The sequence below is a fragment of the Helobdella robusta genome (assembly GCF_000326865.2).
Source record: "Helobdella robusta unplaced genomic scaffold HELROscaffold_41, whole genome shotgun sequence".
Taxonomy (NCBI): Eukaryota; Metazoa; Annelida; class Clitellata; order Rhynchobdellida; family Glossiphoniidae; genus Helobdella; species Helobdella robusta.
The window spans coordinates 791,025-805,511 of NW_008704941.1; the positions used below are offsets into that span (position 1 = coordinate 791,025).

Sequence of the window (14,487 nt, forward strand, 5' to 3'; positions counted from 1 at the left end):
TAATGATGTTGAAGCCATGACTAAGGACAAAAAAATCGTGTTTAGTTTTAGTTTTATATTTTATTTAATAAATTTTATTAGATTAGACACGATATTAAATATAGATTAGCATTAGCGTTGATTAGGATTAAAACATTTATCCATCTATCTATCTTAATTAAGTTTAATTATTAATTTCTATTATGATTGCTTCCTAATCTAATCTCTAATCTAATGTTTCTAATAATAATAAAATAATCTCAAATTTTTAAACTAAAATCAGTAAAAAAATTCTAACTTCTCTGTTCTCCCTAATTTTTATATTGTTTATTATAAAATTAAAATTAAATTAAAAAAATATAAATTTTGATAAGACTATTTAACAAGACTAAACTTTAGTAGTTTATATATAATCTATATAATAATATATAGTCTTTTTTATACATATAAAAAAAACTCAATAAATAATAGTTTAGTGTAATTTAGTTTAGTCACTAAACTAAACTACACTAATCACTGATATTTAATATTATCATAATTAATTATAATATATAATTATAATAATTAATCACTTAAAAAAACACTTACTTATTTGATAATCATAATATTATTATGATTATCAAATAAGTAAGTGTTTTTTTAAGTGATTAATTTTAATATTAAAATATTAAATTATTAATAATTAACCTTCTTAACGAAGATGTCAGGTTTTCCCATCACAAGTTTCAACTAAATCGTTTACATTTTTTAAAATAAAAAATAACTTACCAAAAGTGTGTGAGATGTTTCGCCAAATTCAGTCAAATAATAATAATAATCTTTTCAAATCTAAACTAAAACCATTATTTTGTCTACATTTTATATCAAAAGTTAACTTTTTTATTTTTACTAATGAAGTACCAAAAACTAAAAATCGACATTGTAATTTAATTTAATTTACTCTAATGAGTCCAATAAATTGTATAAATGAATAATTGTAAACTCATTTGAACAGCTCCTTTCATATTAATTTGAATCACATTTACATTTCCACTTTTACAATTTTAACTAATTGATAAAGTTTCGTAGTAGATGAGAACCGTATTGAAACAAATTATTATCTATTATTTCCATCCTATAAATATGGTCATCTTTAACCTAGACAGAATTTTTTCATTTTGAATTATATATAAAAAAACTTAATAAATAATTTATAATATTTATAATTCAAAACGTACGATTAAAGTAAGCTACAATTAAAGCAACTTTTAAAGTATACATCGATCGATCATTGATTTTCATTATGTTGTTATATAGAACTTACCAACGTGAATGCACGAACACATGTGCGTACTGAAGGGGTAGTTCGTTTAAAGTTGAATGTAGGTATATCGTACACATGTTGTATTGAAAAACATATATAAGCTAATTGTTTATTTACTTTATTTTGTTGAATTTTAATGTTTTACAAAGTTGCTCTCATAAAATGGACAAGACATGAGTGGGACATTAAATACCAGTACAACGTTCTGGTTCAATAAATCAGTTAAGGAAAATGTTCATCCAGTCAATTCTGTGTTTCTGACTGGTTGGTGAAAATATTTGTCTGTATTAATAATCGTGAGATGATAGAGTATTCATATACATAAATATATAAAGCAGTAACTATAATAACGGTTATTTCTGTTTTTAACATTGTTTCAAACGTATACAGATGGCCGTGATTTAAAAAACAGACCGATAATAATGTTGGAAAACATTCCAAAGCCGAAAGTAGGATTAATAGCGAATTACTCGAATATTGCGTACTGGATACAGGATTACATGGCATACTTGATATCTTTAATTCCGTTTGATAAGTTAAAAAATGGAGTTTCGCTCATAGTTGATGCTACTTACTTCAAGAGTGCAGATGTGGAAATATTGAAGGAACTTTTAAACACTTACAAGGTTTAAAGTTAAATGTTTTTATTTTCATAACTTATCTATCAATAATTTATCTTACGATAGAATCCAGGCAATTGCATGTTGTATGTTTATTGCATCTGCAACTTTCAGTCGAACGGTCCAATCGATCAAAATACTTTCAACGTTATTTCGCCCGGAGTGCAGGTTAGTATTTTGTGAAAGATTTTTTAAATAAATTCTTGTGTTTTTTTTATTTGACTCAATATCGTTTCTTTGCTGATGAGTTCCTTAATTTTAACCTCCGTTAGGAAATGAAAAGCGTCTATTTCATTTATTAATTTATTTTAAATTTGAAAAACCGATTCGATGTTTTTTGTATTTGTCTGAAAATCAGTTTCAAACTTGTTAACAGAGTAATTATTATGATATTGCATTAAAAAACTCTACATAGGTCTTCTTGATATCGTCCATAGCCCAGTTAATGATAAGAGTACCAAGTTCTCAGCTACATACAATCTACGGAGGCACACTTCAGTTCAACCACCCCGCATGGAAACGCTTCATGGAGGTCAGTTTTTAAAATTAATAAAACGTCAATAGTTGTCGTGGTTAATGATAATGTTTATTAGTTAGTTCAATGCAATTTACGACTAATATACCATGTCAACGGTATAGCGTTTGAAAGTATGGGACATAAGTTGCAGTTTTTTAAACATTCATAATATATTAGAATGAGCTTGCCTATAAAATAAACAACATGCTATTTCTCCACATTTCACTTGAATGTTTAACAACATGGTAGTGCCATATTTACGAGCATTTGTTTCACAAGACATTCGAAGCCCTGGAGGCCTACATAACGAAGTATCTGAACAGGAGCATGATGTTCAGAGAGGTGGCAGACGTCATTCTGAAGAGGAAAGTGGCAAGCGAGCTGGCACACATCCACCCGACCCTCAACTATATGAACAATGTCACAGTCCTCCAGCAGTGCGAGAGAGTTTTGAACAAGTTCAGGAATCCGGATAACTTTTATGGATTGAAAGAAATTCAAAATAATCCGGCGTTTGAGTTGGCTAGAAAGAAATTGGAATTTTACATTGCCGTTCTCATGAATAGTCACAATTATTACGTTCATAATATCAAATACATTGAAGATTTCTTTGATATAACCTCCTCGCCAAAAAAAGTATGATTAATTTTTCATGAAAGATTCTTTAAACTTCTTCAACTGCGATGTTTTTCTTTGTTTTCAGAAAAGAAAACCAACAAACGAAAACACATCTCTAATTCAAGAAAATATCAACGATGAAGTTAAAAATTTGTTCACCTTGTCAAATTTAAAGATAGTGCTGAGTGAAAAAAGTGAAAATATTAAATTTGCGAACGAGCCAGCGCTAACCCGTGACACTACGAAATCTTACACAGGAGATGGTCTTCACGCCGCAGAACCGAGCAATATCAAAGAAATAGCATTACCAAGTCTTTTGCAACATGTCCTGAGCGCTCCAAACAGTGATTACAAAAACCCTAAAGAGGACGAAACCCCTAAACTCGCTCAACAACTCACAAAGCTCCTTCTCTCCAGCCAATCGAAGCTAAAAAATGAGCACATAGAGCTGAACGTAAAGAAAGATGATGATGAAGATGAATTATTTGCAAAACCCAAACCGCTACCGAGACGATTCATCTGTCTATCTGTTGAAAGGGAGACACAGACCTTGGATGATGAGCGACGGAGATCGGTCATCATTCAAACTGACCTACAAACAAATCCACAAACTGAGCTACAAACAAAGCCTCGAAATGATCTACAAACAAAGCCACAAACTGACCCACAAACAAATCCACGAACTGACCTACAAACAAATCCACGAACTGACCTACAAACAAATTCACAAACTGACCGTCAAACAAATCTACCAGCAATTTTGACTGAAAATTCAACGGGCGTATCATCTGATATTAAACTAACGCCTCAATTTTATTCGGATCTTAAAAAGGTTAATTTCAAAATATACTTTATATAACGTGTATTTTTTATCAAGGTATAAGTTTTGAATTTTGTTGAATTAAAAACTAATTGAAACTGAAATTAATGTTATAAACAGGTACAAAACTGGTATTTGAGAGGATTGGCTATGTTTGACGAGAAGTTCATAGCAGACATCAACAACGCCACTCCTGAACAGATGACCAACGACATCCATCAAACAAAATGCGGCGACTTCCTACTGGACAACAAATTAGACGAAGCATCAATCAAGAACATTCAAAATAGCGATGGCAGTGATGCCAGCGACGAACGCCTTAAGATGGATCTCCCAATATTAATCTACCGGAAAGTTTATTTTATAACATATAATTATTATTTATAAAATAAACAAATAATCGAATTTTTTTTTTAAATTCAGAGTGAGCTGTTTGAGGAAAATTTTGACGAATATCAAACATTTGAAGTTAATTGAACTGAAAGAAGTGACGATGTGGAAGGAACAGTATCGTTGGACGACGTCCAAAAAACTGACACCACGAGAGGACAATCAAAAAGTGTCAGAAACTTCTGAAAAAATTCCATTCAATTCAAACAACCCCATAAACTCTGAGAATATAATCCCATCAAAATACAAAAACATTGATATTACGCATCATGATATTCGACAGAATGAAAACGTTGAGGAATATATAGTGGAAGAAAGTGAACAGAATGACGAGTTGAACTTCAAAAAAATTATTAAAGACGTTGAAGATTTTCTTAAAAAACAAACAAAAGTGGAATCCAAAAAATCTATTGACGAGTCAAACAGCAAAAATAAAGAAATGCGAAATCATTTGAATCTTCAAAACGTTTTTGTTGACGACTTGCCGTTTGGTTTTGAAAGATCCAAATTACCCGTTTATAACAATTTCAAATCACCCGAGAATAGCGAAATTTTTTACAACGACAAACCTAACACTGAACTTTTTGACCTGAACAGACCACAGAAGGTTGACAATGTTAACTTTTTTGATTCCGGAATAAATTCTCCTATCAAATCAAGTGAATTGAACTCAGAAAAAGATCCCTTGGATAGCACAACCAACAATTCATCACGCCACCGATGTTAATACAAAATTTATTGAACTCCATTTTTTAAGAAATAGATAAAATATTTAAAATTGCGTGATTTATTCAATTCACAGCTTTTTCTACTGAAGGCTTCACGGGTCTTTTTGAGAATGACCATGACAGAGATGCAAGGTTGAAAAATCTGGAAAGGTTGAGTAGAAATTATGAATGATTTTTCTTAACGTGTTTACAACTTTTTTAAATTTTCACTTTAGATTATTAAATGACTACGACTCTCAAAAAATGTTCAAGCCCGTAAAAATGAAGCCCGACCCATGGGATGAAATTATTTTAAGACCTCCGGAGATGTTTGGTCCCATGGATTTTGACGTGAGTCACTTGATAGGGAGAACTTTTTGCTTTCGTTTCGTTTATTCAGTTTAAAAAATTTGTTCTTTTCAATATTTGTGAACTGAATTTTAATGAAAGTAAATTTCACAAACAGCCGGAGAGATTCAACCTTTTGCCGATGTTTCCTCCAACGTACGCAGATGTCACGTCCTCATCATCGGTCCCAAGCCATTTTGCTCGGCGGAGCAACACGAGCCATGAAAGTGGCGTTTGGACTGTGGACAGTTTTGATTCGAAGACGAAATACTGAAAATAAATTATATTTCAATTATACTAACTTGATATAATGATCATTTGTGTGAGAGTGTTTTGTATGAAAGCACAGTATGTATGTTCGTATAATTTATTTATTCAATTTAGTTTTCAGATTCATTTTTATATGATATTCAGCTTTTTTTCTGAACTTTTTCAACATTAGCAGGTAGAGTTAACAGTAATGCAAATAAGCTTTTTAATTTCATTTTTAACAAAAACTATACTAGTCACTTCTTTACGTAATGTCGGTGCTTTTTTATCGTCACAGAAATTCCCATATAGTACGTTGGTATTTTATTATTGTTAAAAATTACAAAAAAAAACCATTACCATTGTTAAATGTTCTAAATATTGTTCAATCAACTTACAATATAGTATGAGTCATCAAAATGATTTTGTTGTTTTGAAAGCTTTGCTGTAAACGTTTAATGCAATTGTAAATGTTGTAAGCACAATCGATAAGTTGTGTGACTAAGAAATTGAGTTGAAAAACATTCTTGCTGAATGAGTCGCACAATGCACAAGCTCAGCAACATTTAACAAAAAGTTGAACGTAGATCACAAATCACCGATGTCCTATGTTGGTTTCTTTCGTACTTTTTACTGCTCTCAAAATCGATGTACAATTGTTTTTATTAATACTTATAGTTTTTCATCATTGCTTTTTTAACGGCTCGTTTTTCGTTGACATGTTTGTTCTTTATTGTTGAAAAAACAGTAAATTTAGACTTTTTAGAATTTTTATTAAAATAAGTTTTACTGACAATAAGTTCCATCTATAAATGAACAAAAAATAATTGATCTATTAATGTTAGAATGAAGAGATTTAATGTTCGTACAATTAACAAAAGCAGCAGAAGAGCAAGCAAACTATCGTTGAAAATGGCCGACTCTGAAAAGAGCATTTTGCTATGGTGGTTTAATCAACTTGAAGCTTGATTAGATTGATCCAATCAGCTTTTTTAGTAGAAGTGAAACCGCTTCCAGCTGCTTTGACGGTTATCCTGGACAAGAGGACGGCTTGAATATTTGGTAAAAAGGCCACCTTAGGCCATGGTGACTCCGACCAACAGCTTGTTCAACTCCATGTCGTTTCAAACGACCAGCTGACTGAAAATGACGGGGTCACTACGGGTCTTTTTATTGTCCCTGGCAGCATTTCCGGCCAACTCTAGAACTTTAGCTGCCAAATACTTCACGACTGCTACCAGGTAGGCAGACGCGCTGGCTGCTACTTTTTCAACGTAGTTGCCCTTGCGTAACATTCTGTGGATTCTCCCCACCGGCAACTGCGACCCCGCTCTGCTTGACCTGCTTTTGCTCTTTCCCTTGACTTTTCATCCCTTAATTCTTCCGGACATTTATAAGAAATAAAATAAGCGAACAAATAAACTCTCAAATCGATTTGATAATAACCTAAACACGAAACGTTAGGCTTATACTATAGGCTTTTTAACGACTTGGTGGATGACATGATGTCACAACGGATTTCGTTAACATTTATATTACAATCGTTCTTTTGGTAATTAGTATCTACCACTATTAATCATACAATATCTACATAGTATCTACATAGTATCTACCACTATTAACTGCAAATTCATTTATTAAAAGGACTAAAAATATCTAGACAAGAAAAACTTGCTAAACATCTTAGTGTTTGATATTTGCTGACTGACATTTGACAATAACATAATTTAAAAAGGCCTTATATTTTCGGTTCATTATTGTTTAAGTTTTTGTCGGTCGGTTGTTTAAGCTATAAACATTTATTCCATATATAAAAATCAGTGTAAATAAATATTAACATAAAAACGTTTTCAATATTTTCATCTGAAACATTTTTAACAAACAATCAAAAATAACGGATTTCTTAAAATAAGCAGTGAAGAAATATTCCTTCATTCATTAATTTGACATTAAATCATGGCCATACAGTACCTTTTTAACCATTAACATTGCCCTTGTCATTATTCTTCATCTATAATTGTTTTCTACCAAAACAAGCACACGATCATTAAAGGAACAATTATAAATGTTTGAGTTAAAAATTGTAGGCACGCAAAACTCTAGACAACGGCCATTCATAGAACATCTTCGAAAACAAACTGCCAATTATATTACATCCTTGTTATTATGGGCGCTTTTGTCCTCATAAAACTTTGATATTTTTTTATTTTATTATAGATATATTATTATCATGATAATTATTATCGTTATTATTATAATTTATAATATTATTATTGTTATTATTATTAATTATGTTATTATTATTAAAATTACAATTTACATGCACGATTGCAACTCTCCTTCGTTGTTGCAATCGATTGTGATGATGAAAATATGACGAGTATGAAGTAATAATGTGAAAAATAACAAAGATGATGATGGCGATTGTAGATGTAGACAAATACAAAATAGTTTGGATGAATGAAGAATGATAAATGAATGAAGAATGAATAAAGAATGAGTGAACAATGAAGATTCCTGCCTAGCAACCAGCCTTCTCTTCCTTCATTTGACGAATGCACATTTTATATTTGAGCACTGCAAACAAAGCATATCATTGCTTATTTTGATCATTTGAAACATTTGAACTAACTCATAAAGAGTTAAATCAATAAATAAATCAATAATAATTAAAACAATAAATCGTACGTTTTTATAAAATTTTCTAAACATTCTGTTATAAAAATGCAGAATATATTGGTAACATTTTTGATGACATCAATAATCATCATAACTCTAGATAAACAAAAATTGAAAGCAGTATCAACATTATCGTCATTGCCTTCAACATTCCAGTACCAAATTTCATCAAGCAAAACTCTACCTGAAACAAGTTACCTTGAGGGCATTCTTCTAACAGACCTGAATGTTGAAATGAGCAAAATAATTTACAATATATTCTCGGTTAACGTTGCGGTAACTGCGAATGCACGCATTCCGGAGACGGTCAAGTGCCTGTACATCTGTCGGTTAAGAGCAAATTGCGTGAAAGCTTACATCAGAAAAACTGGGACTCACTGTCACCTGCTCATGAATTCAATTGGGAATTCGTACACTTTGATACAGGATCAGAAGGAATATTTTCAGGTTGATAGAATATTAATTTCAATTTTCATATTGTTTAAATTAGAAACATAAAGTAATTTTGAAAGTTTTCATAATTTTCTATTTCGTAAATGATAGTGAAAAAAAGCAATTTAGTTTCATAGTGGCATAGTTAAGAGTGCGTGGAGCCCAGGTTCGAAATCCGGAGTGAGACCAGCTCCTGGTGTAAAGTTATTTAACTAGTGAAGCTAATTGGAAAAATTAAATTCCACGATATGAGCACCGCAGTTGTTAATTTAACAAATTTTTTGAATTAACAATTTCTGAAGCATTTAGCCTGCTGATAAAGCTGAAACTAAACTATTTTTTACTTAGTTTTTTTTTACTATGAACCGTTATAGTCAAAAAGTATTTTAAGAAAGTTCATCTGTAAATAATCCTAGAGTTATTTACATTAAATAAATCAAATAACTTTTCCAGACAAAAATAATTTCGATAAATAGCGAAAAACATTTTACTAGTTCTAAAATTTACATTTTAAAAAACGTTGATAGCTCAATTCTCACGATCTGAGGAACTCGGAAGACTTTGTTTGGATGAACCTGTGGCATCTCTTTGCCATTGCATTGCTTTTATAATTAGTAATTGATGCAATGATTATTATTCATACATAAATTAATATTGATTTCAGAAAGTTTAACACAGCACCACCCCACTAATGAAGAAGATAGCGGTTGAAACATCATCAACATTTTTTCAACTATTTGATTGCACAAGATGTGAAATGATATATTATTAAAAATCAAACTTTAAATAAATAAAAGGAAGCGTAAAAACCTTAAAAATTTCATAAAGTTAGTATGTAATTTATGACAAAATTATCTGCCAATTTAATGGTATGCCTTTTAAACAGTAATTTTATATCATGAAACATGGCAAAGTTTTTGTCACCAATGTAGTTGTATCAGTCGGAGCTTAGAGAGAGAGAGAGAGAGAGAGAGAGAGAGAGAGGAGAGAGAGAAAGGGGGGAGAGAGGGGGGGGGAGAGAGAAGAAAGAGTTGTTGTCATCTAGTATATTCTACAAATTATATGCTTTTAGTTTTTGTATTACAATTCGTAAACTTTTCAAAGCCTTTTTTTTATTTTCAGCATTTGACCTTCTTGGAATTTTAAATGAATAAATAATTTTAATAAAATAAATGTTATTGTTTGTCAATTGAGTAATGCAACTATCAGGAATAAGATATACCCTATATTTGCACTGGTGTATTATTGTCTATGGTGGCGGTAGATGGTGGGGTCATGGTGGATTCATGGTGGTTTACGGTGCAGAATGCTGTTAATTTGTTGAATTAATATAAAATACATGACCGTAGTTTAGAAACCGAATAAAAAAATGAGTGAAAATCACACGATTTTAAGATGTGAACTATCAGAGCTAGCAATTACAGCTATAGCTATAGCTACAGCTATATCTACAGCTACAACACAGCGCAATAAAATAGGCGTCATTCCAAGGTCAAGGCTTGAAAATTTTAGTTAGAATGTAAAAAAATCATGTAAAAACTCCATCAAAATTTATTATTAATCAATTTAAAGGTTACCGTCACTGACTATGTTATTATATCGGTATTGAATTAAATAAGCTGTAAATTGGAAAAAATTATTAATAAAGTAACATGTGCGAGTGTTACTGCATGTATGTGTGTGTGTGGTGTGTTTGGTGTTTGTGTGGATTGTGTGGTGTTTGTGTGTGTGTGTGTAGTATATGTGTGTGTGGTGTGTGGTGCGTTTGTGTGTGTGTGTGCGAGTGCTTGTTTTTTTTACCAAAAGAAAAAGTTTATAAAAAAATTTTACGAAAAAAGTTTCCAAAAATATGAAAAAAATGCATTTTTCATGTATATTTCAACTAAAAAAATTAATGTTCACAAAAACTGTTAACAATTGGTAAAAAGTATTCATCCTCATTTGGTTAATTCATTCTTACAAGTTCATCTTCACCATTAGGCCACCATCCGTATTATACCGTATTTATATCATTAAAATTGACTTAATTAAGTTACATTCATATTGAGAGCGAGCTAGACGTCATATAAAAGGTTTTTTGAAAACGCAGCGGAGTGTTGGAATACAAGGTGTTGATTGGACACTGATCATCAGCAGACCTAAGTCTGCTTCATCCAAAACTCACATCAATCACTAGCTGATTCATTGTTATATTAATGCTACAGGTAGTCAGTCATTATGGTCAAAGTCGGTTGACAAAATAAACATTAGCGCTTTAATTAACAAGCCAACATGGCATCTTTTTGAAATGTCATCTTCTTCAGTTATCGACTTAACACGTTTTTATTAACGTTATTTCATTACTTTACATCTCAGTAATTTGAAGAGGCAAACGACGAGAACTCATTCAAAGTACGCAAATATCATTGCTATTATCATTAGAGAGTAATAGTATAGACACCTTAACGAGCCATGCAACTCTTGAGTATAACAGGCCAGTCTCTCCTTCAACTCCATCCCACCCGCGGTCACTGTACAGAAAACAGACGTCTAAAAATTACCCTGTCTAGCCGTCTTAAAATTATTTGCTTCTTAAAACTAGTTAGCCTGCTAATCACTAATCATTTCTAAAAAAAAATCTAAATAGTTTATGAAGATAATAATTAAACCCGAGAACAACTTTCTGTTGAAAGTGTCGAATTAGATTTGCTAGCGCCATCACCTTTAAACAAATAACAATTTGTGTCGACATTGCTTCGAAGGCATTCGTTCGTGAGATGGCAGATGTAGAAGCATTTGACGACTTCAGGAATGCAAGCGGTTCGGAATCTGGCAACATTCACTGATGTTTTGTTGGAAATTATGCTGTCCATGATGACGATGGAAATGTTATCTAGGACGGACGTTGGGTTATAATTGTTGCTGGGTTGAAGTGGTGCTGAAATAGATACTGGAGTTGATGGTGTTAAAGGTGGTGGTGATGGTGATGTGATCAAAAATGGTTGTTGAAGAAAAGATGATGTTGATAATGATGGTCCTAATTCTAATGATGATAGTGATGATGACGATGATTATGTAATTATCTCCAATGTTGATGAAAATGTTGTTATCATTTCAAACGATGGTGACAATGTTAGTGATAATGATATTGATTCAAGCGATGCTGGTGACGATGATGATGTTAATTCAGATGATGTTGGTGATGATGATGTTGACGATAACATTAGCTTCGGTAGTTCTGACGATGCGGACAATAAATTTAACAAATCATCAACTGCACTGGACGAAGGTGATGGTGAGAATGATGATGATTCAAATGATGATGGTGGAAACGATGAAGGCATAGTTGACAATGACGTAGATGTCAGTGAAGACGATTGAGATGATGATAGCTCGGCTGATAATGTTGTCGTCGATGTAAATTTTATAATAACTTCCAAAGACGTTGTTGATGATGAACGTAATGACGATGATAATAATGATGGTGGTCCATTATCTGAGTCTGGTAAAATTGCACTACGAATGAGAGTTAAGAAGGATAGGAAAAACAAAATGAACTTGCACAGATCGCTTGTGAACAACATGCCAGCTGGCGAAACCAATTAGATTTATTAATCAAACGTTTTCAACTTTGATGGCCCTTATATTTCAATTTGTTTCAATTTCATTTTATAATTGTTTAACTAATTTACTTTATTTATACTTGTTTAGTTTAAGTTCATTCAATTTCAAGTGTTTTTTTTTTATAAATATGCTTTCGTAAAATGGTTGGTGAAATTTTAAATTGATAATTTCTAAAACTGGATAGAGTGCAGAATCATTAATTTATATGAAGCAAAATCATGGAAACCAAATTCGTTTGTTAAATTCACTTTTTAAAATTTTTACAAAACGCGTGGCACTTTTGGCGTGAAGTTTACACTTTTTTGCAGTGTTTTTTGTAACATAGTCTGCCCTTTTTTATTCATTATAACGCAACTCTGCTAAACGCAGTGCAGCTTATATTGTGTCGTAGATATGGTAATTGTCGTAACTATCGTACAGTTTGAAATTATTTTAAATACCCTAATTGCCGTAATTATTGTAAATGTCGTAATTAACGTAATGATTGTAACTTTTGTGATTGCGGCCAAAATTCACTGACGTTATTAGACACGACATGTATAATTCTGAAAGTTGCCAAAAATGCCAGACTGTAATTTATTTTGTGGTGATCATTATTTATGTTGTAACTATTATGCCAACTGAATAAATAAGTGTAAATGATTGATTAATGATGATGAAAATGACTAAACCGTTGAGTAAAAAATGTTTCAACATAGGAAGTTTAGGTTTAGTCAGTGCGGCTATCACATCAACAATCATCAACAATCTTTCTACTCATCATCGTCAATCATCTTTTAATCATCATTCATTCATCATCATAAAATCACGGTTATTTATATTATATTTACAGCATAATTAGTAGTAGAGATAGCAATGATAGTATCAGTATGCATAGTTCTAATGGTCATTTATAATGAATATTTATCACTGCATTAGCAGGAACAGGCGTCTTAGCTGATACACTAAAACGCTGCTCAAAATTGGTATTCCCAAACCAAATGTTTAGGAATTTAGTCCAGGCTTGGACTGAAGCCTATGACGTGAACCTCACATAATTGGTTGCTATCTGATCGCCATGCTGGATGTTGACATATTTGCTTGTTGTCGCTGTAGAAGCTGCTGCTGCTGCTGTTATCGGGAATGTCTGTCTCACGTTGTCTGTGCAGTTCACTCTAAGCCTGTTATCAGATGGGAGATGGGGTTAGGATGAAAAGACTGAAAATGATGAAAAATTGTTCGTTGGTGAATTTTAGTTCAGTGATAACAACTAGAAGTCTGAGAATTAGTATGACGGTCACAAAGGTATGCATGTATATACGATGATGACAAAATTGTATGTGATTAAGATGATACGCTACTAAACTGATGATGACAGAGCGAGAGTGATGATCATGTAAAGGCGTGCGGTGCCAAATTATATTCAGATGATCGGGGAAATGTGCATGATAGTAAAACTGTACGTGATTGTAAAAACACAGAACACAATTGAAAAAAAATTCAAAACACAGGAAAATAAATTATAGAGCTATTATAATTTTACATGCAGTTCTGCATTTTAACGATTTACTTGCAAGTGACGACAAACATAACCGTGATTAAAATGTCAACAAAAACTGAAATTGACGTGTTAAATGCTTGGCGTTTTGAAACAGGCGACAACGCATCTTTTCTTTCTACTTTGTAATTAGAATTTATGTGAATATTTCTTAGATGACTTGAACGCTAAAAAATAGTAACTTCACCACAGAGTTATAATTACGGTTACATTGAAGCGTAATAATCTTGATAATTATGACGGTCATGAGGAAATTTAAGATTTACAATGGGTAGCTCTCTCTTTCTCCTCTTTCTCTCTTTTCTTTCTGATATGCAATGTCTAAATCTTTTATATCTTTCTTTTTCTCTCTTTCTTCTTTCTCTTTCTCTCTCTGTTTAAACAACACCGCCACTATTGCTAAAATTGAATCAAATAAACATGCTACTATCTGAGAAATTTAAGAATTAGCAGCATTAAAAAACAAACTTAAATGAAGTGAACTAAAAATATACCAACCAGACACCTCCGGTTTTAAGAGCATCATTGAAAGTACCGCAGAGAGTGTAATTCTTTCTGACTGATTTACAGATAAAATAAGAGCAAATTATTGATTGAAGCTATTTTAGATCTTCTTATTTCAAATTAGGCAATAATTTTCAATTTAGTTTTGAAGGGAAATCATTAGACAGAACAAAATCATACA

The 14,487-nt window shown here is 31.8% G+C and overlaps 2 protein-coding genes across 2 annotated transcripts; both read left to right on the forward strand.

Annotated features, from left to right (window-relative positions):
* Positions 1–1,107: 1,107 nt before the first annotated feature.
* HELRODRAFT_193027 (hypothetical protein) lies at positions 1,108–4,211 on the forward strand (the record flags this gene model as incomplete). Its single annotated transcript, XM_009025365.1, has 7 exons — positions 1,108–1,546; positions 1,673–1,908; positions 1,969–2,070; positions 2,318–2,434; positions 2,699–3,055; positions 3,123–3,869; positions 3,978–4,211. Coding segments are annotated over exons 1-7 (1,884 nt in total), but the record flags the coding sequence as incomplete, so codon positions are not given.
* A 4,064-nt stretch (positions 4,212–8,275) lies between these two features.
* On the forward strand, positions 8,276–9,273 carry HELRODRAFT_177158 (hypothetical protein; the record flags this gene model as incomplete). Its single annotated transcript, XM_009025366.1, has 2 exons — positions 8,276–8,677; positions 9,190–9,273. The coding sequence occupies 2 exons, from the start codon at positions 8,276–8,278 to the stop codon at positions 9,271–9,273; spliced, it is 486 nt and encodes a 161-aa protein (XP_009023614.1).
* Positions 9,274–14,487: the final 5,214 nt, after the last annotated feature.